The 26,798-nt window shown below is 39.8% G+C and overlaps 2 protein-coding genes across 2 annotated transcripts; both read left to right on the top strand.

Annotated features, from left to right (window-relative positions):
* Window positions 1-3,636: 3,636 nt before the first annotated feature.
* On the top strand, window positions 3,637-15,763 carry hnmt (histamine N-methyltransferase). Its single transcript, XM_080497908.1, has 7 exons — window positions 3,637-3,703; window positions 4,642-4,789; window positions 8,628-8,680; window positions 10,809-10,916; window positions 13,213-13,343; window positions 13,523-13,616; window positions 14,844-15,763. Exons 1-7 carry the CDS (start codon window positions 3,643-3,645, stop codon window positions 15,203-15,205), a joined length of 957 nt encoding a protein of 318 aa, XP_080354034.1. The 5' UTR covers window positions 3,637-3,642; the 3' UTR covers window positions 15,206-15,763.
* Window positions 15,764-21,876: 6,113 nt separating this feature from the next.
* On the top strand, window positions 21,877-25,504 carry LOC308131647 (histamine N-methyltransferase-like). The gene is made up of 7 exons (XM_080498444.1): window positions 21,877-22,055; window positions 22,174-22,316; window positions 22,589-22,641; window positions 23,266-23,373; window positions 24,112-24,242; window positions 24,552-24,645; window positions 24,792-25,504. Exons 2-7 carry the CDS (start codon window positions 22,183-22,185, stop codon window positions 25,142-25,144), a joined length of 873 nt encoding a protein of 290 aa, XP_080354570.1. The 5' UTR covers window positions 21,877-22,055; window positions 22,174-22,182; the 3' UTR covers window positions 25,145-25,504.
* The last annotated feature ends 1,294 nt before the right edge of the window (window positions 25,505-26,798 follow it).

The following is a 26,798-nucleotide window of genomic DNA, read 5'->3' as shown; positions in this document are numbered from 1 at the left end:
TTTGTTAAAGTAGGGGTTCAGTATAAACGGTGTGAATGTGACGTCTCTCTAGAATGTTTAATCACTGAGGTGTGGAGCACTGAGGGGAAAATGGTTATTATAAATTGTTATAATCCATGTAAACGTCTGGATTTAACGGAGCTAGAAGGGATAGCTGGTTACACTGACTCTTCAGTTGTTTGGGTGGGGGATTTTAATGCCCACAACCCCTTATGGGGAAGTCAGGAGCGGGACACAAATGGCTCTGTGATTGAGGAGCTTCTAGACAGAGGTAATTTTGTTATTCTGAATGACGGTTCCCCCACTCGGATTGATATTAGCACAAATAAAACCTCTTGCCTTGACCTCACCTTTACAAGCCCGTCGCTAGCCAGGATAGCTGACTGGAGAGTCCTGGATAGTTCATTAGGTAGTGATCATTTTCCAGTAATGTCTATTTTTAATAAAACGCTAGCGACAGAACCATTGGGTAGACCTCTCCGACTAGACTTCACTCGGGCAAACTGGGACAAGTTTAGGGAAGGCACCAGGTCAGGGCTGGGTGATGTAAATAGCGATGGGTCTATAGATGAAATGGGGGACTCTTTAGCAGCTTTGATCATGAGAGTTGCTTCAGAGACCATTCCCTATAAAAGGCAGCTTCCAGACAGAATTATTGTCCCATGGTGGAATGAGGAGTGCAGTATCGCTGTGAAAAATAGAAATAAAGCATTTAAAACCTTAAGACAATATCCTATACAAGATAATGTAAATAAGTTCAAAAGGTGTAGAGCTGTGGCTCGGAAAGTCATAAAAGGGGCAAAGAAGAAGTCTTGGAGGGCATTTTGTGGCACTTTGGGGCCTAAAACCCCAGTAAGACAAGTTTGGGCACGGATTCATAGGATGGTCGGGAAAGGGGTTAATACCTCAGTTCCAGTATTAAAGGAGGATGGCATAGAGGCTATCTCTAATAAAGAAAAGGCGGATTTGTGTGTGAAGGTGTTTCAAGATGTTCATAATTCAATACTTTTAGAGGAAGAAAGTATTAGAATTAGAAGAGAGGTCGTGAAAGATAATAAATGGAAGTTAACATGCACAGAGGGTAATGATAAATCATTTAACATGTATTTTTCCTTTAAGGAGCTCAAAGATGCCATAGAGGCCGGAGCAAACACCACGCCAGGTCAAGATCAAATAAGTTATACGCTTCTGCAGCATTTGGATGACCCATTGTTGGAAGAGATCCTGGTCTTGTTTAATTATATTTGGGAGGCTGGGTCATTGCCAAAGACCTGGAAACATGCTCTGGTGATTCCCATCTTGAAGCCTGGAAAGGACCCGTCCTCCCCATTGTCTTACAGACCTATAGCCTTGACTGCGGTGCTCTGTAAGGTGATGGAGAGGATGGTTACAAATAGACTGATGTATTTTTTAGAAGTTAATTGTTCTTTTGTAAATTTTCAGAATGGCTTTAGAATTGGCAGAAACACAATGGACTCTATTGCAGTGCTGGATCAAGATATTCGAAGAGCGATTATTAATAAGGAAGCAGTGGTGGCGGTTTTCATTGATATTGAGAAAGCCTATGACAGTATGTGGCGGGAGGGTCTGCTTTTTAAACTTTTTGATGCCGGCATTACGGGCAGGATGTTCCATTGGATAAAGAATTTTCTTAATGAGAGAACAATCCAGGTAAGGGTAGGGAATGATCTCTCAAGGATAGTAGGTATTTTGAATGGCACCCCACAGGGTTCAGTAATCAGTCCGGTTTTATTTAATGTGATGATAAATAATATTTTTCAAAGTGTGAGTCCAGCGTTTGGAAAATCCCTCTTTGCAGATGACGGAGCCATTTGGCATAAAGGCAAGAGTATAGACTTTTTAATTAAGCAAACACAGAAAGCCTTGGGTCAAATAGAAAGCTGGGCAAACACATGGGGTTTTAAAATTTCTATCTCAAAAAGTAAATATATGGTCTTTGGTCTCAAAAAGAAACTCCCTAGTCAAACTCTGCAGCTGTATGGGCGCCCAATAGAGAAGGCTAAAGAGTTCAGGTTTCTTGGTATGTGGATGGATGAAAGGTTAACTTGGAGAATGCATATTGAAAAAACTATTGGCAAATGTGAGAAAATAATTAATGTTCTTCGCAGTTTGGCTGGCAGTGACTGGGGAGCAGATAGATCCACACTCCATATGATCTATAGAGGAATGATAAGGCCAGTACTGGACTATGGCTGCTTTGTATTTGGTGCAGCGGCAAAAACTGTATTGGGAAAACTGGATGTAGTACAAGCAAAAGCCCTACGAGTCTGCAGCGGAGCGTTTAAGACCACACCTATTCCTGCTCTGTTAGTTGAGATGGAGGAAACTCCCTTAAACCTTAGGAGACAAAAGTTGGGTCTCCAATACTGGGCAAGATTAGCTGGCCTAAAGCATAACTCTGCAGCCAAGTGTCTCTTGGAAGATTGCTGGGAGTTTGTGAAAAGAGAGGATAAAGCCACATTTTTGAGATCCACCTGCCAGACAGCAAGTAGGATGGGGTTGGAGAAGGGAGGTGTGGTTGGAACAATGTGGTCTCCTGCCCCATTCTGGCTTTTACCAGAGCCTGAGGTCCAGCTGGACCTGGTGGGGCACGACAAGGGGCAGATCAGTGCCCAAATTAATGAGTTTGTGTGTCTCAACAAGAACAGTGCACATCACATATTTACAGATGGGTCTAGGGATCCAGACTCAGGAAAGGCTGGATTTGGAGTTTACATAGTAAACAACAAAATTGGTAAAAGTATGCGAGTGTCCGATAATACAGCTGTGTTCACTACCGAGTTGCTAGCCATCCGGTGGGCACTAGATTGGGTTGAGAGAAACAACGGAGAAACATCTTACATCTACTCAGATTCACTGTCTGCTTTACAGGCTATTTCTGCTGGTCGGTCCGGAGCTCGAGCAGACATAATCTTGGAGATTTTGTGTTGTCTTCGCCGGATAGAGTCAATGGGGTCTAGTGTTGTGTTTTGCTGGGTCCCAGCCCATTCAGGGGTAGCGGGGAACGAAGCAGCCGATACTTTGGCTAAACAGTCACTTCTCTGTAAAGAAGTAGAGTACAAAATCTGCGTGGGAAAACTTGAGTACTTAAGTATTATAAAAAGTTCGATGTATAAACAGTGGCAAGTAGAATGGGAGAAAGAGAGGAGAGGAAGGCATTATTTTAACTGTCAGCCTCTGGTGAGGAATACCAGGCCCTTATGGACATGTTGCCGGACAAGCCAAGTAAAAATAACTAGATTGAGACTGGGGCATTGTGGGCTTGCAGCATATTTAAAGATCGTTGGTAAACACCCTGACGGACTGTGTGAGTGTGGTCAGCTTGAGACAGTACCTCATGTACTGTTTACTTGTTCCATACACTCTGCTGAAAGAAAGGTTCTATACAGACAGTTAACAGATCTCTCAATATCAGTGTTCTCAATTAAGTCATTATTTTCTTCAGGAGCGAGCTCGCGCTTGATAGACAAAGCTGTTCTAACCTTCCTTCTCTCCACCAACATGTACTCAAAAATCTAAAATAAAGCCCTGTGACACCCTGAACGGTAGAGGCAGCATTACGCTTATGCTAGTGTACAGCCTGCCGGAAACTAAAGAAGAAGAAGAAGAACACAAGCCAAGATGGCAGCGTCTGGAGTTTCGTCGAGTAGTACGGAAGAAGAGGAAAACTTACCAGAAAGTGGTAAAAAAGCAAATTCTTCGGGACATAAACGGTGCTATATGCACATAGCATCAGTGAAACATGAAAAAAGTCAGGATTTCACAATCGCACGCTGGGATACTTACAGGAACAGCCTATATTTATTTTGACACCCCTGCACTAGGTTATATAATCATAATCATTGTCAGCTCATGTGAGAATTGAAGTTAATTACAAAATAGGTGGCCTGGGACACACCGCACTGTTTTGTTTCAAGTCCAGGCTTATGTCCTATGTGTTTTAAAATCTGAGCATGTTTGGTCCGATCGATTTAGTTTGAGGGATTCTCTGCCACGGTTGTCCCTCCTTGAAGGGAGGAGGCGACACGGGTGGGAGGGCTTATATCTCAGCCTTCCGACCAGTACGGACACGATCCTGCGCGACATGTAAGTGATTTGTCTCGATCTCCGAAGCTCGAGCAACACGAGCTCAATTATGATGAAATATTATGCGCGTATGCGGGATTTGCCTCGCGCGCTTCGCGTGAAAAACCAGCTGTTGTCGCGCGTATATATTAAGCGGACTCGGCGATGTTCCCAGAATATCTGCATGAGCGGCTTTTCGTCGCTGCTGGTGTTTGAGGCAATTCTGAACAGACGCATTCAAACACCAGCAGAGGATATCATATCAGTGCACAGACCCGGAAGCGCGCTGCAGCACTGATCTGCAGCAGCGTTATCAGGAGTGAAGTCCTCTTTGTGTTGGGAGTGGCGCTTTACGAGGGCATCACGTGTTTAAACCACGACTGTATAAAATGCAATTATTGGCATACATAAGTCCGTGGCATCCGATTTGTGTAGGCGTTAAAGCGCTCCCCACGCTGCTTGACGAATAGGCCACAACAAGAAAGAGTTTAACGTGTCACGCGACATGTTTGCGCCTAAATGACACAATATTTCTTTCCCCTCTCTTCCTACCAGCTTTGTGCACTATGGCATCTCCACTGAAGAGTCTGTTCCATGATGATAGCAGATACCAGAAAGCCTTCCAGCTTTTTTTGGAGCGCTCCACCGAGCACCAGTGTATGCAGGACTTTATCCACAGTAAACTGCCAGATGTGCTGGCCAGGTAATGAAGCACACACAGCTTTATGAGCAAGTCCTCACAGCTACACTCTTGACACTAGAAAAACACAAAAGTGCAATTTATGTCAGAGTATTTCAAAGTTATAAACACTGTCATCAATGATCTTTCCTTCCTTTGAACCCCTCAAGGTCAAAAGATCAGTGTCATTCTTACTTGATAAAGGAGGCAGAAGCTCCTTCAAACATTACGTGAATATGAGAGGAATAGATCAAATCAGAATGCAAAATCTTTGTGAGCATAAGCAGTTTGAAATGTAGCGACTTTGTATCTCAGGGATGAACAGAGGTACCAAAAGGCTGCACTCTCTTAACTCCGATAGAAGTGCAGATACTTAGTTTGGAGAAAAAAGAAGTGTTGTCCTTTGAAGGACATTTCTAGCGGCTGATTCTGTTCTTTGAGCTGGCAACTTCAAACATCTCGTTTATTCAAATAAGGCCAGGGGAATGTGTTGCTTGCTGCTCAGAATTTGCTCCATCATCAATGTTATCTAGAATAGTTCAGTTTCAGCCATTTGGCGACGAGTTCCCTCAGTCACACTTTTAGCCAGCTTTTATTTCAATCAACAAGTCTCTCAAACTCCTTTTAGTTTTTCGTCCATTTGTCTTCTTTGTAGCTTTGTCCGTTAGTGCAGAAACTCTCTGATGGATATATAAAGAAATACAATTCCATGTGCTATTGATCCATCTGTTTAGCTTCAAAATCATTTTTGATTTAGATTCTGTTTGCAAGGACATTCAAAGAACAAGGACATTGCTCAACATAATGAAGAAATATGTTTGAGATGTGAGGAGTTTGAATTTGTCCCAATGGAAGCAAAAGTAGAAGTGTATTAAAGTACAGAAAACTGAAATGTCCTGTGAAGTATAGTAACAAAGTGTTTGTATAATTTTTTTCTTAATGCTGTAAACAAGAAGTGGACACTTCTCATGGACTATGTTGCAACCTTTAAATTTCAGAGTTCACTAATGAGTAGCTGTAATTCATCTGTCTAAATATCTAGTACCTCTCACTATGTATCTATTACATCACTGCATGTTGAAAGTTAACCAGTAGCAAGTTAACTCTTTATTTTACAGAGGCGGCAAGTTACAAAGTATTTCTAAGTATTTACTGTACTTCATTTTCCAGGTATCTGTACTTTATCTAAATGTGCGTATTTTCTGTTCACTACATTCAACCACTTGTTTTGTCATCTTTGAAGATGATGAGTTTCCTTTTCATTTGAAATGTGGTTTAAGCTATAAATAAAAACGTACAAGATTAATTATAATTTGTCATTGCTAATGATCAACTGGTGAGGAGTACAATAGCAATAGTTACAATATTTGTATGTGATGAAGTAATTTTCATTAAAAAAAATCTCAAAGTGCTACAAGCACATAAAAAAGAAACAACACAAGTACCTAAAATGACAAATAGGTTGAATCAGTATTTTTTTGCATCTGTACTCTTACTGAAGTACATAATATGGGGCGCGGACTTTGGTCTTTTGACCTAATGCACATTTCATTTTACCTTCCGCTTGCAAAGCGTGTCGCTTCTACACCGAAGTTAATAATTACCTATCGAAGTCTTCAGGAACCCACTGAAAGCGAAGACGTAGACTATCACACTGATAGACTCTCCTCTTATATTCCACCTAGGATTCCCATTCCCTGAATGTGTCTCTATTAAAAGAATAGTGTCCATAGGCCAAGGAATGTTTTTATTCCCAAATACCAGCAGCTTTACTCAAGTGCCATCTAGTGGCTGTTGGTAGAAAAGCATCAGGGTGTCGTCTCAGAATATTCTTTACTGTGTGTGTGTGTGTGTGTGTGTGTGTGTGTGTGTGTGTGTGTGTGTGTGTGTGTGTGTGTGTGTGTGTGTGTGTGTGTGTGTGTGTGTGTGTGTGTGTGTGTGTGTGTGTGTGTTGGGGTGGGAGGTTGGGGTGGGTGTTAGGTGTTTGTAGGTGGGTGTGATTTAATCCTGTGTGATTTACGAGTGCATGTAGTCACTCTCCTCTCAGCTGCCGGTGTGGGCGCAGGACAAGGTCACTTCTCTAAGCTGGAGGCCAACATCAAACTATTTCCTTGAACTATTTGCTTCCTAATGCTTTTATGCCTCAGGGTGATCTAAAGTTCAACTGCATGTGTGACTGCTTTTAAAATGACAATTGGAGTCTTGAGGTGCTGTATTGAATCTTGGTCCTTGATTCAATATTTGCTGTCACTGCTCTGAGGATTTTTTTTGTTTGTTTGGTTTTTGTTTTTTGTACCTGTTGCATCACAAGGAGACACATTTAATGTGTAAATAGAATTGCAAGAGATTGCAACAATGGCAAATACAGCCTGATGAATTAAATGCCACTCACACAGACGTGTATTGGCAACATTAAAGTCTGAAAGAAAGAGGCATTGCTGCAACTTTCAGGTCCTTTCATGAATGTGACACAAGCAGTAATAAGGTACAGTGTAGAGTAAAAGGCTGGGAGTGGTCAAACCTCAACAAGCATGGATTGTGTCTCATGGTGCATTCATGGGAATTGGAACATCAACATGACTACTAGTACTAAGAACTGAGTCGGGAAAACAACATTTCCATCACACATTTACCGTAAATGTTCAAGTGGATTCAATGCTGCTTGTAAAGTCAGTGTTATTTGACGCTCTAATATGTCACTTTTACTCATGAAGCCGTTGTGGTATTAGCAGACTATATAGGAGAGGTTACAAAAATGTAAATTTCATGAGGGCTGTGATTCAATGAGACACAGTAACACACAAAATCCTCTACTTAATGCACAGAAATTGTTTATTCTGAATCCTTTAAGTCAAGTAGACAACAGCCCACCTTCCATAAACTGCAGGGATATTAGAGGTGCTCCATTTAAAGAGCCAGTTAAGTAGTGAGATCACCATTTTATATTTACCGTTTGGATATTATTATTAATTTAGCATGATTTTATTCATATCAAAGCTATTGTCAATAGGTTTTAGAGCAATATTCACAAAAATCATTAAAAAACCATAAAAACTCATTATTGCATAGAAGCATTAGCCACAGGAAGCTAAAGCGTAAGAAGAGAGGGATCCTCCATCCTGCGCCTACACAACCCATTAAACTGAAAAAAGAAAAAAAAATTGTTAATGCAAGTTTACCATCCATGAATTTTGCCCCCACATGTTTATTATAGAGTACATAAGTAAGAAATGACATCCATCTTGTCAAGTGAGATCTCGTTCGCTTCTGGAGTTCTCCACTTTCCCAGTTTTGCAGAATCCAGTTGTACTTTCCCCATTGATTGGTGGGAACATTCCCATTGACTTTCCCATTAACCAGGATATGTTAGTGATTTTTGTAGGTTATGGAGAAATCGCACCAACAACTACCTACGAAAGCACACAGTTGAATTTCTTGTGGAAAGTTCACTCCTTTCCGCGTTATTTTCTACGTTGATACAAGCTGGAGGAGAATGATTGACGTGCAACAGAGTACCGAACCAAAACTCCCTGCTCCCTTTGCCGGTCTAAGAAGCACACTAGAGAGGGATCTGGAGAGATATGACTCACGAGCAAATTAAAAGGTGTAATAGCATTATTAAAAATCAGACGGTGAGTGACAGAACATGTCTCGGCAACAATCAAAGCCTTGGTATTTGTAGATGCTTCAGTCGCTAACATCAGAACATCTCACATATCCCAAGTGTCAGGCAGAATTGACAGTTACAAGCCCAAAAATGTGCCCCACATTTGGCAGGTTGGAGGATGTGAGTTTCAAGGCTTTGCTCTTCTGAAGACTCAGTGTGGAGTCATCTCTCTCTCTCTCTCTCTCTCTGCCTCAGTGTTGGAGATGGAAAGTCCCGTCTAAATGTGATTGGAGTTGGAAGCGGAGCCGGTAAGAACACATGCCACAGGACGCCGTCAACTGCTGAACTTATCTTATGTTTAATGCAGAACAGTAAATAGTTGAACGACCCCTGTAGCAGACAGCTAAGGTGAGGAGGCGTTGTTGAATCAGCCTGCTGTTACCATCACCATTGCAAGGGGGGAGGGGGGGGGGGGACTTTACCAACTCTTGACTGTGATAATGAGGCAAAGACATCTGTCCTGTTGTCTGCTTTATCTTTAACCTCAAGTGAGACAAAGTGACCTCCCCCGTTCTGCAGTTTTATGATATAGTGAAGTTTTTTTTTTTTTTCTTCTTTCCTGAGCCCCCTGAGTCCCGTTACCCTTTACTTATATCAGTGCCAATCCTTTTAAATTACCCGAGTCGCCATGTTCACGTCATATCACAGAAACATTACAGATTCTCCAATGGACTGTAAAATGTGTTCGAAAAGCTACAAACTCCCTTGTAAGATATAATTCAACGTAACCGGAAAGATTCAGTGATGTCCACATGAGCTCCTCTGCTTAAATTTACTCCTTTTGTACACGGCAACTTGTCACCTTCAATAATGACTCAATGAAAATCACTTGCCTGTGGCGAAATGATACTCAAAAGGATTTTCATGGCGAGGCGTAATTTTCTGAAAAAAGCTGTCAACTAATTCTTTTCTAAATCGACTCTGAAACATTCGGATGATACGCTGGCTGACGAGGTGCAGTCAGGTCTGTGAGTAATTGGACGTTGATATTAATTTTAGCAATTCGGCTCTGCGCACCACCACAGTCGATTTAAATTGAAACGATCAAGATGTGCTCCAAGTGCACACGTTCAGCACTGATTTGAGGGTATTTTCATCTTAATCAGGTTGTAGGTATATAATCTTTAATCAAACTGTCACTTTTCATATTTGGTGGCAAATGCTTTTTAGTTAATGAAAGTGCGAAGTCTCTAATCTACAGACATTAAAGGCGGTTTAAGCTCACTGTTTTTGAAAAATATTGAGCACAGCAAGGGCAAGATTAAAATCCAATGTTCCCTTAAAGGACAGTAATATTTAGTTTTTTAAGGAACGGCAAAGATAATGCTAGTCCCCTCTGGAATTGACATTACTGATACTGTAATCAGTTTTGAGAAAGAATTGTTTTTGTTTTTGTTACTTCAATTGTAGAAGCTTTACTTGTATTATGTCCAAGGTTAGACAAGTTAATTTTAACCTCAGACCACAAACTTACTCCTACTACATCATCGATTATGCTCTGCCAGGTTTTCAGTTCTGCCTGTTGAGTCATTTTCACTCAATCTCTCAGTGCTGTCTTCAGGTGCTTGCAATTAATCAGTGTAACTTCTAAAGCTGATATACGAACCATATTGCCCAAAGCAGTTCAGATTTCCTCCTGATTATTTGATCAGCTGTATGCTTTGGATCCTGAGCAATTCCTTCCCTTGTCCGTATTTTTCTTTTCTTGTTGTTCTGGTACAACTTTATCATTCTTTCATCTGTTTATAGAACGTTGTTCCAAAAGTGGACGGGTATTGTTTTAGATAGCTTTACTTTGACCTGCCCTTCCTGTTTTTGAGGCACACAAATGGTTTTTAACACCACATTGTGAACCTTCTGTATTCATTCTCTTGAAGTCTGGTCCTGATTGTGGACGTAACACAGATGCCTCCTGCAGAGTGTTTTTGATCTGCCCAGCTGTTTCCTTGACTGGAGGAATGATTTTCTGTCAATTTTTTGTTTTCATGATTTTCTTTCTGCGAAAGGGCCACATTTTTCATGGATCACTTCAAAGACACAAACGCCATACTTTAAATGGGCTCTAGACCTTTTCTATTTCCAAGGTAAATGAATTAATGAATGCACAGCACACCAAAGGCCACAAAGAAGCTGTGCATTGGATTGGCAATTTTCAGTAAAATCGGAATGAATTTTTAACAAGGTATTAAATTCCTCATTTCAACACATTTTTATTTCAAATCCACTGTGGTCGTGTTTAGACCCATAATGCTGACAGTCATGTTAATATTAAACTTTATATGGAGTTGTTTATAATAGTTTGGTTATTGTTGAAAAGTGGGACATAATATTACTTCTTAAAAATATAAGTTTCTACAAATGTGTTTGTGCTTGTAGGTAAGATTGACCTGGAGATGCTCTCTGAGCTCCACCAGAAGCACCCAGGGGTGGCAGTGGATTACGAGGTGGTGGAGCCCAGCAGCCAGCAGCTACACAAATACAAAGGTTGAGTATTAAGTAGCACGCACCCTACTCGCGCACCTCAAAAATACCTCTCTATATTCACACGCTCACCAAAATATGCCTCCATATTTAATTTAGCAGCAGAGAAGGTGTTTTTCTTTCTTGGCATTTTTGAGCATCAGTCGCTCTGCTTTTGCACTAATTAATAAATAATGCAGCTATGCACATATTTGTAGGGGAATGATTGTTAAAGCACCACTCGCGCTGCAGCCTCCTGCATGAATATCGTGAATCCAGACTTCTGACATTCTGAATCATTAGCAGCTGCAAGACCACAGCTCTATCGCTGCGACCACCTCTCATGCACTCACACATCAAATATTCACAGTGCTGTTCTAATGGAAACTGTTGTTAAAGTGATGATTCCCCAGTCCCCCATTTTTTATAACTTGAGTAAGTTTCTGTACTGTAAGAGGATCTTGGCACACAGCTTTGCCAGAACGGGTGTTATCAAAACAATGTTGTGGAGCTTCTTAAAATCTTTTGTGGTTTCAACACTGGATGAAACTTTTCGTGGTTTGAATCAGCAGTTCACACAAAGGCCATGGGTTCACAAGTTTGCTTAAAGATAATGATGTCCTCTCTTCAGTTATTCAACAATTGGCCAGTTAAGTATATTTAAAAGCCTCGACATTGTCATGAATGTAATTGCAAAGTGAGCGTCCTAACAGTAAGAAAAATCGGAGTGTTGTATTTTTTGCAAAATCTTTTTTTCTGTTTAGTTTTTGTCAGATGAATCATGTTAATAGCTGTTTTGATCAATTGGCAACACAACTATGGGAGGTGTACTTGTTATAGACTTAAGAGGTATGTAAACTTGGAAAAGTGTCCCCTCAATGTGTGTCCTGTCTCTTAAAAAAATGCATGAAAAGGAAAGAAAAAATCTACAAGTCATCTATAGTAACCTGTCAATAATATTTAATGAATATTGTCCAAATTTATTTGCACAATAATGTCAAGATAACAAGTTTTTCACTTATGGGGAGTTTGAAATAATGACACAATAGCCTTTATATGACTATATATACTTTTAAAAGCATCTTCCTTCATATCATCTTTTGGTTAAAATTCTGCGGTATAACCTTTCTTTTCTGGACATTTATCTCGTAATATCACTCAAACATGGTACTAATGGAGCTTTTTTGTTGGTACTGTAGCTTCATTCTGTAGTCATACAGGGACATCTAGTGGTTCCAGTTGGTATGCATTGGTAAATTTGGATATACAAGATGCCTGACCAACCAAACAACAACAAAAAGTGACTCACTGGAGTATGGCGCTTTGAAAGAGGAAGTTGCAATTATTTTACCTTTGTACAAAAAAAACCAACTATCTCATTTAAAGTGTAAGGCAGTAAAATACTGTCAAAAAAACAAAAGACCTAAAATAATGCAGCGAAATTCAAACGTACTGCAGCTTCACTAATGGACCTGGTTTGACCCACTCCGGTTCTAGAGAGCTTCTGCCCAGCAGGGGCCCCAAATGACTAGGTCATTATCAAGTGCCGTAATAGCTTGAGAATCCATTTAAATGAGATCTTCTGCAGAAATATCTCCCCAGGACTAGACTTTAGCTACTGCTGGTCACTGCAGACAGAAACGTCCAGTTTTCCGCCTCAGTGCAATGCTCCCATAAGAGACGTATCAAACTCCAGCTTCTGCAGATAAAACTGACAGATGTAACCAATTTCTCTTGCTCCATTTATAATTGATGTCTTGAGCCACTGCTGTAAATCAGTGTTGTACACTGGCAAAGTGAATGTCTATTTATAGGCCTGCTTTGGAATGTTTGCATGGCTCAAAAACATTGTCATATTATTTAAAATGTAGTCCACAAAGTCACAGGATTTTTTAAATGTTTTAAACTTTAGTCTTACAGTCATTGTCATTTAATTTGTGCTCATTAGATTAATAGAGTGGGGAAATGTCACTTATACCCCCATGTGGTGGCGCTGAAAGGTTTCCATCAATTTTAATGAGGTGTGATATTGCTCAACTGGGTTGTGTTTGTGTTGATAGCAGAGTTGCAAATTACCAAAATTCTTTCCAACATGGTGACACTTGTCAGCTCCAAATATTGTAGCCTGAAATAAAACTAGCTGTGTGTACACAGTAAAAAAAAAACAACAAAAAAACAAAACATGTTAACTTCAATGCATGATGTAAGCTTTGTATTTCTGATTAGAATTGTGTTATTTTGCCTTCTTCTGTGGAGAACTGCAGACAAATTCAGTTTAATGTGCATTACAATCACTTAACTGTCAGTGGTCTGGATGTAGTTTCAGTGTCACAGACACCGGCTTTGGATTACATCAAATTCACCTGGAACGAGATGACTGCATCTGGGTTTGAGGAGCACTGCAAACGGGAAAAGATAACAAAGAAGGCAGACTTCATCCACATGATAGAGGTCGGTGTTGATAGTGCACATCCAGCCCACAAACTGCATTTTTGACACATTCGGGTTATATTCCATCAGGTATACCTCAACAGCAATTAGTCCCGTTAGAACATCTGCTTTGCATCATATATAACAATTAGTCGCTCTGTGAATGCATTTACCAGCTCATTATCTAGTGAAATCGACAGATGCTGTACTATGAGGGTGATCCCGGAGCAACTGTCAGCTTCTTCCAGAGTCTCCTGGAAAAGAAAGGAAAGCTACTCATCATTCTTGCATCTGGTAAAGGAATATATTCATTTTTATTTTTGTACTTTCTTTTTTCAGATTTCTGGGTAGTTTGTAGAAATGTGTATAACCAGTGTGACTGTTGATTAAACCTTGTGGATCAATGTGAATAGTCCATCCAACAAAACTTGACTACTTGTCAAACATATGGCCTGTGGGCCACGACTGCAGTTCTTAATCTGTCTGCTTGGGGTTGCTCATTTATTAGTAAAACATATAACGCAGCACTAAGAACTTTGAATGGCAATAATGGCAATTAAGAAACGCCCAAAGATCGTTGACACAAATATCCAATATTCATACATAAATAAAGATACACAGATGAAACTCTTATAACCACAATTATTTTGATGCTTTAATTGCCCCAAAGCAGCCGAGAGATCAGTGAGATCAATTTGTGCCCCACGTGGCCCTTAAACTATAATTAGATTCAGCACAGACTCAAGAACAGGGCCTGTGTTGCAAACCTTGTTTTGATCTTTGTGCACACAACAAAACATTTGTCCGCAGATCAAACAATAGCCTTTGTTTTCCCCCAAAAGCCCATACCAAACAACGTTATTTGCCAGCGATACGGTTTTGCAGCATGTATTTGATCGTCCTGACATGCTGTGTTGGAAATATAAATTGAATGCCAGTGATATGACAAGATTGGCACCAAACACACACCTGTTATGTACATCCTGTTCCACAGAAAGAGTAGTAAATTAGTCGTAAACATTATCACCATCTAACAGCAGTGAAACGGTGTCACTCATATTTATATTTGAATATTTACAGATTTATGGTAAAAATGCTTAATTGTTGAGGGAGCGTGTTCCAAATTTGATTGACATTGTCGGTAGCCACTTGTACAGTATATGTTCCTTTGAAACGACGGTTGCAATTGTTACTTTACATTTCGTGCATATTTGACATAACTGGGGGTGCAAATTCAGCATCCTGTCTCTTTACCTTTCTCTACTCTCATCTGTTTAAATGTTGTTCTTCATGATAATAGTGAAATATACAATGTTATCTGTAACATTATTTTGTATTTCTGTGTGGTAACTAAAGCCAGACTGTGAAATAACTGGTTACTTTCATTAATTTTTACTGTGTTATAAAATAGTTAAACTTCAAAGACATTACATTCCAACTAAGAAAAAACTTCCCACATAGAATCTGTCAAAAAAAGAGCAATTGTTGAATCGTGTTGTATTTCCATGGTCTTTGTTTCAGAGGAGAGTGGTTGGGGGAGGCTGTGGCGGACCTACAAGGACCAATTATGTGATTCAGAAATCAGTCAATGTGTGACCACTGGAGAAATCAAAAGCTACCTGGACTCCAGGGGAGTGAGGTATCAGTGGTATGAGCTGCCATCCGAGATGGAAATCACCGAGTGTTTCACTGAGGGAGACGAGAAAGGAGAGCTGCTTCTGGATTTTCTCACAGAGGTGCAAAACTTCAGTAAAGCAGCTTCACCTGAGCTGAGAGCTGGAGTGTTGAAGTTGCTTCGTCACCCAGACTGCAGTGTGGAGTCCGAAGGCAAAGTTATCTTTAACAACAACCTTGGTGTGATAGTGTTGGATCAGCTAACATAAATATGAACGTAAAATCCGAAGTAGCTCATTAACATAGTTTCGTAATGACTTTCAGACTGTGATTAAATCAATATCTGCTTACTAGACATTTAATCGGGGTGGAAACATGATTTTGTTTCATCAAATCTGTACAAAATGACCTCCACTGACCTTGACTGTTGTCATTGACATATTTTGTGTTGTTTTCCCTTTTCAAACTATGTTTTTATTAATTGTTAGCAACCTTTGAAATGTTTCTGCCAAATGAAAATGACTTGACTAATTTTTCTTTTATTGTTTTATGACCAAAATGTTTCCATTAACCAGGATTGTGATGCTCAATCTTAATAAGCTTCAGATTTGATCACTGCTCACAAAAAGTCAGGGCTACTCGGCTTTGAAATTCATGGGAAATGTAGCAAGTTCATGATAGTGATATTATACCATCAAAGTAGGGCATTCAAGTTGGACCAAGCAGTGGTGAGTTTCTCATTTCCAAAAATGTATTGAAATGGGCCACCATTGGTTGGGTATACCCCAACAAAAAATGTCAATGTCTCAATAAAGTGTCAATGTGCCTTAAAGTGACAACCATGTCTCATCCATGAGTTCACAAGGTGACTTATTGTTTGTTGAAGCGATGCACTCTTTTTGAAGGGTGATCAAAGGGTCCTGGATACAGAGTTACAAGCCTTTACGTGGCCACCCAGTTGACCCTGCAGGTTTTTTATCGGATTCAGGTCAGGAGAAAGTGCAAGCCATTCCATTTGAGGTGCCCCGGTCTCCAGCAGACATTCAGTAATGATGCCACCACGATGAGCTGGAGCCTTGTCATTACTGAAGATGAAATTAGGCCTCTGTGGTTTATGCAGGGATATAATGACTGGAATAATTTTCTTCAGGGAGTATGGATTTTTCACTTTTCAAAATGTAGCGCTGTTCTATGTTGACTAGACACAACTACCCACACTATATAACTATAACACCACCACCAAAGGCTCACCGGATGACAACAGTGGCTGATGCATAGTGCTCTTCTTGACATCTCCAACATCGTTGGTATCCATCAATTCTGTTCAATTTGAATGGATTTTCATATGAACACAGCACTGAGGCCCACTGGTCCCTCATTTAGTATAAATGCTCCCTGGCCCATGCAAGACAATTTTTTTTTTTTTACTGAGTTGCTGTTGCAGTTCTCAGATTCCTTAGAAATGCTAAAATAATTAGCTCCATATGGAGACAAAATCTGGAGACTTTTATTTAAGGTACATGTTTAATTTTATGTATTTAAGATGAGCAATGGACAAAAGACTATGACTTGCACAGTGGGAACATTTCAGTGTTGCAACAGTGATAGAATGTAAAGTGAAACTAAACATGAGCATTCACACAAAATAAATATGAAATCACATACATAAGAGTAGGACAATATATACAAGGATATGGCATGTAACAATGGGCACCATGTACAATTTTATGATGTATAAAATAAGCATATCCATAAAAGTGTTTGCTTTAAAAAAAAAAATTTGTAATGTATACAATTTCAGCATACATACAGATACAGTGGATCAGATAGGCTGAAGATCCTTTTTGTTTGTGGTTGCTTGTGGCAGGAGTTGCTCAGAGCTCCCTCATCAGTCTCATCCAGTGGGTGGGAGCTTGATGGATGTCAGCTCAGTAAGCTTCTTATTCTCAACCTCCTCTACAGAGTGCAGTATATATCCCAGCACAGTGCTGGTCCTCTTCACGACACTGTCTATCCTACCTCTGCCTCTACAGCCCCAACAGACCACTGCATAAAAGATGGCAGATGTACCCACTGTGTCATAAGAACTGACTTAACAAGAGTGCAGCATTCTCCAAAGGACTTCAGCCTCCTTGGAACATCAAGTCTGCAAGTCTGCTTTGGTTCTTTCTGTTCAGGACATCAATGTTTATTGAACAGTCTAGTTTATGTTCGAGGTGAACAGTCAGATAATGATAATATGACACAATCTCATCATTGTGTCCCTGGATGTTCACCGGTGTAAGTGAAGGAGGTTTATCATTTCAATGGATATATACTGTCAGCAACAACGCAATCATTTCAAGGCACTTTTATAAAGGAGAAACCCAACTACTCCACATGAGCAAGCATAAACAGTGGTGAGAAGGAAAAACTCTGGAAAGAAACCTCTAGAAATAACCGCCGTTCTCGTTGAGAGACTGGAGAAAGAAGAGAGAGCACAAACTACAGCAGATAGAATGTTACCGACATGTTATGATAAAATATCTCTATATGGAGACTGAAACAGGACAAAAGCTCAGTGCAGCAAAGGTTTCCCAGCAATCTAAATACATAGCTTAACTGGAAAATGGTACAGGATAGCCTGAACCAGTCTGTAATCTTTAATAACCCTAACCAAACTGTAAGCTTTATTAAAATGAATAGTATTAAACCTAACCTTTTAAAAATTGACTGCTTTAGTCTCCTTAACTGGGAGCTGGTTCCACATGAGAAGAGCCAAACGAGTTGAGCTGAAATCTCTTCCTTCTGTTCTATTTTTTAGAAAACCTCCAGGAATCTCCAGTAAGCCAGTACTTTTAGAGCAAAGTGTTTTTTGTCGTGTAATATGAGACTAACAGCTCTTAGAGATATGGTGGAGCTTGGTTAAGTGTTTTTTTTTTTTTGCTAAGTCAAAAGAAGGATTTTAAATTATATTCTAGATTTAACAGGAAGCCAATGAAGAGAAGCTGATAATGGAGTGATGAGTGAGCAGTGAGCTCACTCACAATGACTGCAGCTAGTATGATTGGAATATATATGTGTGTATATATATATATATATATATATATATATATATATATATATATATATATATATACACACACAGTGTACAATTAATCATTGTGGCAGCATCTGTAGAGCGTCCTTCTGTGCTTCTGCAACAACCATCTGTGCTATAGCTGAACTGTTGGCACCATCTTGAGGTAAGTCTTAGTCACTGAAGGCTACAACACAGAAGTTTTGCCAAAGCAATCATTGTACTTAAAAACTGAACCATATACGATTGACACACCAGACAGTGAAGAATATAGAGCTACAGTGGCCTGTTATAGAATTAATTTATAGTCTTATAACAGAGGGAGAATTCCTTGTTTCCACTGACTTTACTTTCTGATGCACTTATTGTGTTTGAAATACACACAGACATTTTTTTTAATCAAATGTAGATGTCAGTAGTCCTGTGTTGTTTTTTTGCAACCACTGTAGAATATCATTTCATTGTGAGGTATGTGGTTAAACATCTACTGCAAATGTATACCCAGCTCAAGCAAACGTACCTCGGGTAAAAGCCAGAGACAAAATACATGATGTTCCTGTTGATTAGCTTCTCATAACGCTCTTGTTTACTTCTCTATTATGGGCCACTCGCAGGCTTATATGAGGCAGGACTGCTCCTCGACGTTCAGCTCCCAATCAATAGGACAATGACAGCCATGACATACAGTCGTTGAAAGGATTGTAAAGTGATGCAAGCAGGCTTTGTTATCCCCCGCCGTGGCTGATAGGCCCCGAAGGGGGATCTTGAAACAGTCTCCGTACGTACGTCCGTACGTTCGAACGTTTCTACCTATATCTCGGCAACCCCTGGGCCCACAGTGACCAAACTTCACATGTGGATACATCTCAGAGGGGGAAGGGATACTATGGTGACCTTGAACTAATTTGCATATTAAGTAGGTCACAGGGTCACGAAGTGCTTAAAAACACATTTTGGGCTCTGGAGGCCTAGGTTTTTGAGCTAGGGCTCTGAAATTTTATACACACATGATACACACTCCAGGGATAACCTCCAGTACACCAAGTGACCTGACCTTGACCTTGACCTTGAAGATTGGTAGGGTCTGAAGTTTGCTCTCATGGTTGCACAATACATGTATTTTCATATAAACATTTCTCCTCATTTCTCATCAGTTCCTGGGCCCACAGTCACCAAACTTCACACATGGACACTCCACCGGGGAGAAGGGGCACCATGGTGACCATGACCTAATTTGCATATCAGGTCACAGGGTCACTAAGTGCATAAAAACACCTTTTGGGCTCTGGAGACGTATTTTGACATAGCTTATGAAGAAGACCTTTCAGATTCTTCATAATTATCTACTAGGACCCATGGAACACCCTCTAGTGTACCAAGTGTGCTGCCTAGGAGCTGGCTTTGTGAGAAAATATAAAGCCCTCCGGCGGGGGATTAGCCGAGCAACGGCCTTCTTATTCTATTGAAAATGGTTTTGAGGTGAACTCGTCTATGTGGCCCTTTTAAGTCATAAATTACAGATTTATTTGTGATTAGAAGACTTGTACTGTCTTTGTATTCAGCAGTTATATTCACAATTAACCTTTTATTCACAATTAACATTTCTGATCTTTTTTTTTTCCTTTAGTGTGATAGCATCTTGTCACAGGGTTCATGTTTAAACTATACAAAGTGATACAATCTTTGAACCTAAGTATAGTGTGTACCTAAGATAGTGTGTTTCATCTCTTGAAAATACAGAGTCAGCTGAGAATTTGCAAAATGTTTTTAAAATACTACATATAAGGCTGGGTTCAAAATGTTTAACTGTTTAAGTTGGTCATGTAAAGGGTAAAGGCAGTGTTTACATTGGCACACTGTGAATGTGTACATTTTATCCGGGTACCCTGCTTCGTCCCCTCTGCCAATAGCATGTTGACTCTGAATAAATGTTTGTGACTGTCTCTCCCTCCACTCTACTGATGCCATTATCTTCAGTTTGTCATCATTTCTTAATAGAAATGATAGACCCAATAGTCCTGCCAAATGACTATTACACAATGTGTGCCATTTGTGCAAAAAAAACCAACCTAAAAAACAGTTCTTGACCCTTGTACTCCAAAAGATTACGATATCTGAATGCTCCCAATGGTCACAGGATTACAGGTTTAGAGGATAATTACTCCCCATCCACCATTCGTCGCTCCTGGTCTTTCATGGGGGGAAAGTTTATTTTTAGCCGACACCATAAGGTGTCCTTTTAGCTTGATGCAAATTAGATTCTCCTTTTTTTAAAAATGGTATGTGACCCTGTCGTCTTTTCCAGGGACTCGACCAGTGTTCTCTCAATGACCAGCAGATCCAGAGGAGTGGTGGCGATATAACACCTAACCCTTCCAAGGCCACTTTACTGTGCACATGAACTAGTGTGTTCATTAGTCTTTCCATACATTTTGTGTTCCAAAGTTAGATGGGTCCCCACAAGCCATAATGGGATAATACATCCTGAGATGATTTAATCACAAGGTATTTCCAACAGCACATTTTATTTGTGATGGCACATACAGCCAGATCTGTTACTATTCTCAGCCTTTGCACCAAATCAGTCTGAAGTGTTGATCTGCCCTTTTCTGCTCAATTATAAGTTTACCATTGTAAGAAAGTCTTTCAAAACCTTTCTGAAAGAAATAATATGTGCAGATTACAAGCTGGCTTGCTCCCCTTTACTAAAAAAGTATCTTTTATGGACAAATATAAATCATAAATATTGGAAAACTGTATGAATTAATTTTGAAAGTAGCAGTGCAAGATTGAAATTGTACTTACATATGTGTAAAATTCCATGTTTGAAATAACACATACTACTTGATTAGAGACGTAGAGTCGTAAGTTACTTCGGCCCTTGGTGTCAACAGTTGATTGTTCTGAAGCTGCAACACCTCACTCACAGTCTAATAGAAATATATTCTATATGTTTTCTATGTTCTGCTGGGGTGATAGCAGCAATGGCTATGAGGGCAGTATTAATCACTGGTATAAAAATAATTCACTGAACAAAGGCAGATATAGACTCCTTCATCTTTCATCCTTCATCAGGTGGAAGCAGGCCTGAATCATTGATGTAAGGACTGTGACACATGCAGCTGTCGAGCTTGTCAACAGTCACAGGCAACTGATTTACTATGTATAGCTTTCCAAACGTTTGCCCGTGTTGATTAAATGTCAGCGACGAGATGAGCAGAATGTAAACACTCATTATCATCGTTAAAGATAAGAAGTCAGCAGGACGTCTCATGGTGGAGTAAACAGCCTCATAGCCACCTCCCATGCAGGAGCTGCATCAGGGGTGGTGTTGGCAGGCAGGAGCAGAGGGACTTTCTCATTGGTCTGGTTGTTTCTCTATCACAGTGCCATACCCTGGTATGCAGGACTGTGTGAGATTGCAACTGTGCCATACCTTAAGCTTCTCTTTAGGATTGACCTTTGTATTGTATGGCTCCTCAGGACCAGTGCACTTGAGGTTAATTGCAAAATTAAGAATCAAATGAAAAATAGTTCACATGACAGTTGTTGTATTTCTCACTCCATGAATTTGTTGGCCTATTATTATTTGTATAGACTTTTAATTTAAAGCACTCGTCTTCAAAGAAGTCCCTGGCTCTGTTTATTTGATCTTTCATTGATGTGTGGTCACCCATAGTTATTTCAGAGGCTGAATCTTGTGTCATTGTTGAACCTTGATTCAGAGACCAGACCATTCCATTAAAAAAAAAGAGGGTTCGAGAGAGGGTGAGAGGAGGAGAGGGACTTTAGCAAAACAGAAACTTTCACCAAGTTAATATCCTTCCATAAATGAAAGAAAAAGGTTAAAATGTCCCTGCATTTCAAATAGTCTAATAATTCGACACTGACAAACTGCTGCAAAAGTTTACATAACTTGACCCTCTCCCCGTATACGCCCACATGAGTTACATAACAAGCTCACAGGAGGAATGCCGAACAGAGCCACACTTTGGAAGCTCCATTTTATAAAAGGCTACAAGACCTGACCAGTTCACTTTCCTCCTTTGCAAGTTATCAAGGTAATTGTGATTTTATTTAAACATTTTTTACAATGCCTCACTTTATGTCAACTCACATTTGTATGCATTCAATAGTTTTTTTTTTTTTTTTCTAACTACCATGTGTAATCTAATGCAGGAATCAGCCATGACTTCAGGAGTACAGCAGACTTGTTATGAGGGGGACTCTGTTGATAGCTTCCAGTTCTTCCTGCAGCAGTCTGGAGAGCACCAAGCCATGATTGAGAATATGCACAACTTCCTGCCACAAGAATTTCAACGGTACAAAACCAAACCAATGCTATATCTGTTCATGTTGTTCTCTGACTTTGGGGTTTCGTCTTAATGCCATTGTCAGAGGGTTAATTAGCAGGAACATGAATTTGCACGTGACTTCATGCAGTAGTAATTGTGTGTGTGTGTGTGTGTGTGTGTGTGTGTGTGTGTGTGTGTGTGTGTGTGTGTGTGTGTGTGTGTGTGTGTGTGTGTGTGTGTGTGTGTGTGTGTGTGTGTGTGTGTGTGTGTGTGTGTGTGTGTGTGTGTGCACTTTGTAGAATTGCAAAAGAAAAAAAGAAACTGGATATCCTTGGTGTCGGAAGCGGTGGAGGTATATCATTAATTACATGGATTTATAATATTGTGTGGTATATGATATTGTAATAGTTTGTGGTAGACTCATTACTCACTATAAACCAAATAAAGAGCACCATCCATCCATCCATCCATTGGCTACCGCTTTATCCGGGGCCGGGTCGCGGAGGCAGCAGTCTGAGCAGAGTAGCCCAGACTTCCCTCGCCCCAGACACTTCCTCCAGCTCCTCCGGTGGCACCCCAAGGCGTTCCCAGGCCAGCCGAGAGACATAGTCCCTCCAGCGTGTCCTGGGTCTGCCCCGAGGCCTCCTACCGGAGGGACATGCCCTAAAGAGCACTACTTAAGCAAATATGGTCTTTATACACAGTGATAAAGTGTTTAACAGTTACAAGCTGTATATTCTGAGAATGAAACAATAATTGTGCAGCGTCCTCCTAAAGCTCAGTATAGACCATGAATCAGCATTATCAGCAAATTGACAACACCAGAGTTAATGACTAGAGAAGAACACATTCAACATGTTGCTGTGATACACAGTATGTTTGCATCCAAATGTTAGCATTGTGTCAGATAATAGATTGGAGAACGTGTTTATATTCCAGCAGAGATTGTCCTCAAACCCCCCCCCCCTCCCCCCAGGTCAGGTGGATGCCCATATACTGTCCAACCTGCAGACTACATTCCCATCAATGCCCCTCACTGCTGACGTTGTGGAAGGAAGCTCGAAGCTCATTGACAACTTCAAAGGTATTGATCCAAGTTTAGGTTGAGATTGTAAATATTACCTTATCTGCTTGCTTTACAGCTTCCTTAAGAGTTATGGGAGTAGTCATAACAAATGCAGTTGGTTAATCTGAGAAATGAAGCACTTTTAGGAGAATTTCTAAGTTTCTCAGGCTGCCTGCAAAGTGATCAGTTTTTATTTTCTTCTTTTTTCTTCGTGTGGCAGTGGTGTGTGATTGTCCTCTCAAGAAGTATAATCTCTTCATGGGCAAGTTAGTAGTCAGTTCTTGAGGTTCATGTATTGGCAATGGACAGAAAAAGGCAAACAACCTGAACAAAACCCACATATTGTGATGGTGGTGTTAATATGTCTTCAACATCTCTGACATACCATTTCCTATGAAAGGGGATGTAGTGGTTGGTGCTTTTTAAATGCAGTATAAAAAAGAGAGAGGAGAATCAACATCGTGGTCAAGGCTCCCTAAGATCAAAGGCTGGCCTGAGATCAAACCAAAACCACAATAGAAAGATGTCACAACTGCATGTGGCTTTTGGGCTAAAAGACAAGGGGTCGCGAAAATAATGAACAGGACCTCAATACATGTTTTTGAACTTTTTCAGCAGAATATTGAGTGCTGCCTCATCACAGAAATGTTTGCAAAAAGAAAGAGGCTTCAAGGTATTGTCTCTGTTTTTGAATGCATCTATTTATGAATGCAAATGTATTTGATTGTTGTGCTTTTGTTTTTGTTTCTTTTCAAGGTTTGGTTGCAAAGAGTCCCAACCTTCAGAAGATCCCATTTGCTTGGCACGTCATGCACAGTGAGGACTATGTGAAGCAGGAGAAACCAAAGGCAGACAGGAAGAAGTTTGACTTCATACACATGATTCAGGTATCCAAGATCATTGCTGTGTAGCTTTTTCATTTTGGCTTTTTGGTGTCTTGTGTTGCTTCCTGTCAGTGTGGTGAGCTGTGCTGATCTGTCAACGGTTTGGTAATTACTAAATCCAGTTGTGCTATTTAAATTCAATGACGATCATAATAGGATCATAGTGTTATGTGCCAAAGTGTGCAATGAGCAGTTACTGAAATAGTCATACAGAGTTTTCTTTATGAATCTCTGCAGAGTGTAAATGTAAATGAATGAACTCCAGGAATGTGAAAGTAAACATGTTCTTGTCTTCACTAATCTCTCAAACAGATGATCTACTATGTTGATGATCTTGATGAAACAATCAAGTTTTACCATAGTCTGCTGAAAAACAATGGCAGATTGATGATCATCGTAGAAATCGGTAAGCGCAGCTTCACTTCATTCATTCTTTTGATGCATTTGTCTGCCATACAAAATATTTATAGTACTATATGAATGGTAATTTAAGATCATATGATGATTAAAGGTCTTTCTTGCTTCCATTTTATTTCATCTTCTACCATCTAGCCAATGGAGGGTGGGACATCCTGTGGAAGACTTACAAGAAGGAGCTGTGTGTCGATGCGATCCAAGAGTACCGCTCATCAGGAGAGGTTATTGCCTCTCTTGAAAGGCAGGGCCTGAAGTATGACGAACATCTGATTCCCAACCGTTTCGACATCACTGGCTGCTTCGATCCGAGCAACGTAACTGGACAACGTTTGCTGAATTTCATGACAGCAAGAGACGACTTCAGCCACTCCTTCACCCCAGAAATCAGAGCGGGCATGTTAGACCTGCTCAGAAACAAATCTAGTACCGTGGAAGATGGCAAAGTTTCGTTCAACAGCAATCTGAGCTGCATTCTCGTTCATGCTTGAATACACGCTGCAGAAAGATAATCTTCTACTTTCAGTAGTTTTTACTACTTGTATGTTTGCAAAACTGTATAAACACATGATTCAATTTCTGTTTGTTGGGTTAAACAGCTGCCAGGTGGTTTTTGACACAATCATATATATTATGATAAAGATATAATTGGAAATGCAAAGTTTTGCTGCCTGATCAGTAAAAATTAAATCAAAACATTAAAAAAAATTCCAATGTTCAATGCAATGTGTAAGTCAGACATTTTAATTCGATGACACAATGTCAAACTCCATTCAATTGGACGGGATTGTCAGAGATGCAAACATAATATTCTCTGTGTTTTTCACCAGTGCCTTAACAAAATAAATTAAGTGAACCAAGAATTGAGTCATTATTGTATCGTTCGTGGAATAGGAAAAATATGAATGTGGATGTGGTCAAGCATTTTGCCACCTTGAGAATCTGCAAGCTGCTGTCGCTGCTGGTGTCACTTCCGTTTTCATCTTTTGTTCCATCACAAACTGTAAGACTACAGATTTTAACACAAGATATAGATTTAACAGATTTAACAAGATTTTTTTCTCTTTTGTCTCAAAAAATCACAGTGTTTTTCTTTGATATCATCATGCTGCTACTGCTCCTGAAATCAGAATCAGATTTGATCATGTTTTATATAATCGGAGTGTCATGTTTTGTTAAATAGTCTTAAATCTTTAGGGTAAACGATTAGTAAGTCAAAGATAAACACTTGCAAAAAGAGTTTTAAACAAACATTTTGAAAAGCTTTTTCGACCTAATTTATCAGCTGCAATGAAGCATGATGTTTGACTGGAAGTAGTGGAGTATAATGCTTACAGTTTTAAGTAAGATGATTCATCAGCTTATCACACTCGCTAAGTATTTACATTTAAAAAATAGAGGTAAATAAATCAACCGCCAGACATTGTGAGCTTGAGAGCTGCTGTTTTCACATGAGATAATCTTTACTACTGCAAGTTTAAGCAAAAGAGAACTTTTCTTACACAGGTCAACTTTCTACAACTGTATGCTTTCCATATTAAATGATTGGCATCAAAAATGTCCAAAGGATGGTTGAGAATCATTTGTATATTGTCTAAGGTTCAAATGTTTTGACTCAGGAATGCATTCTTATAGATACCATACCAAACCATTAAGTTGGTGAGTGCTTTTGAATAGGTGCACTATTTTCTCTCACATGCATGAGACAGCGTTTATCAAAGAATCTCTCTTAGCAGTATGCAGCAGTTTATTCAGATGTTGCCCAACAAGTTCATGGGAGAAAAGAGTTAACAAATGGAGGAGAAAAACATCCTGCTGCTGTAGAAGATTAAGATTAGTTGACCCCACAACAGCTGTAATATCTCTTTACAAAATAGCATTCACAAGTATAATCCTGTTACATGGCTCCTCAAGTACCAGGAGCAGGACAGGGGTGTATAATGTGATGAGGCTATATCTTCATGTAATGGACAGATTGCTTTTGAAAGTGAAATCATCATTCCAAAACTACAAAATTAAATAATTGTTTGATAAAAATGAATTCTGTGATAGCATTTAACATGAAAATATAGTGAACATTATATTTCTGGAAAAGGCTTTGCATTGTCAAGCAAAGTGATTCAAAACATTATGTTATGTATGTGT

This window comes from Blennius ocellaris, assembly GCF_963422515.1.
Source record: "Blennius ocellaris genome assembly, chromosome: 6".
NCBI classification, from domain to species: domain Eukaryota; kingdom Metazoa; phylum Chordata; class Actinopteri; order Blenniiformes; family Blenniidae; genus Blennius; species Blennius ocellaris.
Note: the sequence above shows the minus strand (reverse complement) of the source record. Positions and strands in the feature narration are given on the sequence as shown.

Excerpts from the sequence above, each read along its gene's own strand:
- hnmt (XM_080497908.1), top strand. The coding sequence starts at position 3,643 with ATGGCAGCGTCTGGAGTTTCGTCGAGTAGTACGGAAGAAGAGGAAAAC. Across the intron at positions 3,704-4,641 it reads GGAAAACTTACCAGAAAGTG|CTTTGTGCACTATGGCATCT; the intron begins GTAAAAAAGCAA and ends TCTTCCTACCAG. Across the intron at positions 8,681-10,808 it reads TGGAGTTGGAAGCGGAGCCG|GTAAGATTGACCTGGAGATG; the intron begins GTAAGAACACAT and ends TTGTGCTTGTAG.
- LOC308131647 (XM_080498444.1), top strand. The coding sequence starts at position 22,183 with ATGACTTCAGGAGTACAGCAGACTTGTTATGAGGGGGACTCTGTTGAT. Across the intron at positions 22,642-23,265 it reads TGGTGTCGGAAGCGGTGGAG|GTCAGGTGGATGCCCATATA; the intron begins GTATATCATTAA and ends CCCTCCCCCCAG. Across the intron at positions 23,374-24,111 it reads GCTCATTGACAACTTCAAAG|GTTTGGTTGCAAAGAGTCCC; the intron begins GTATTGATCCAA and ends TTTCTTTTCAAG.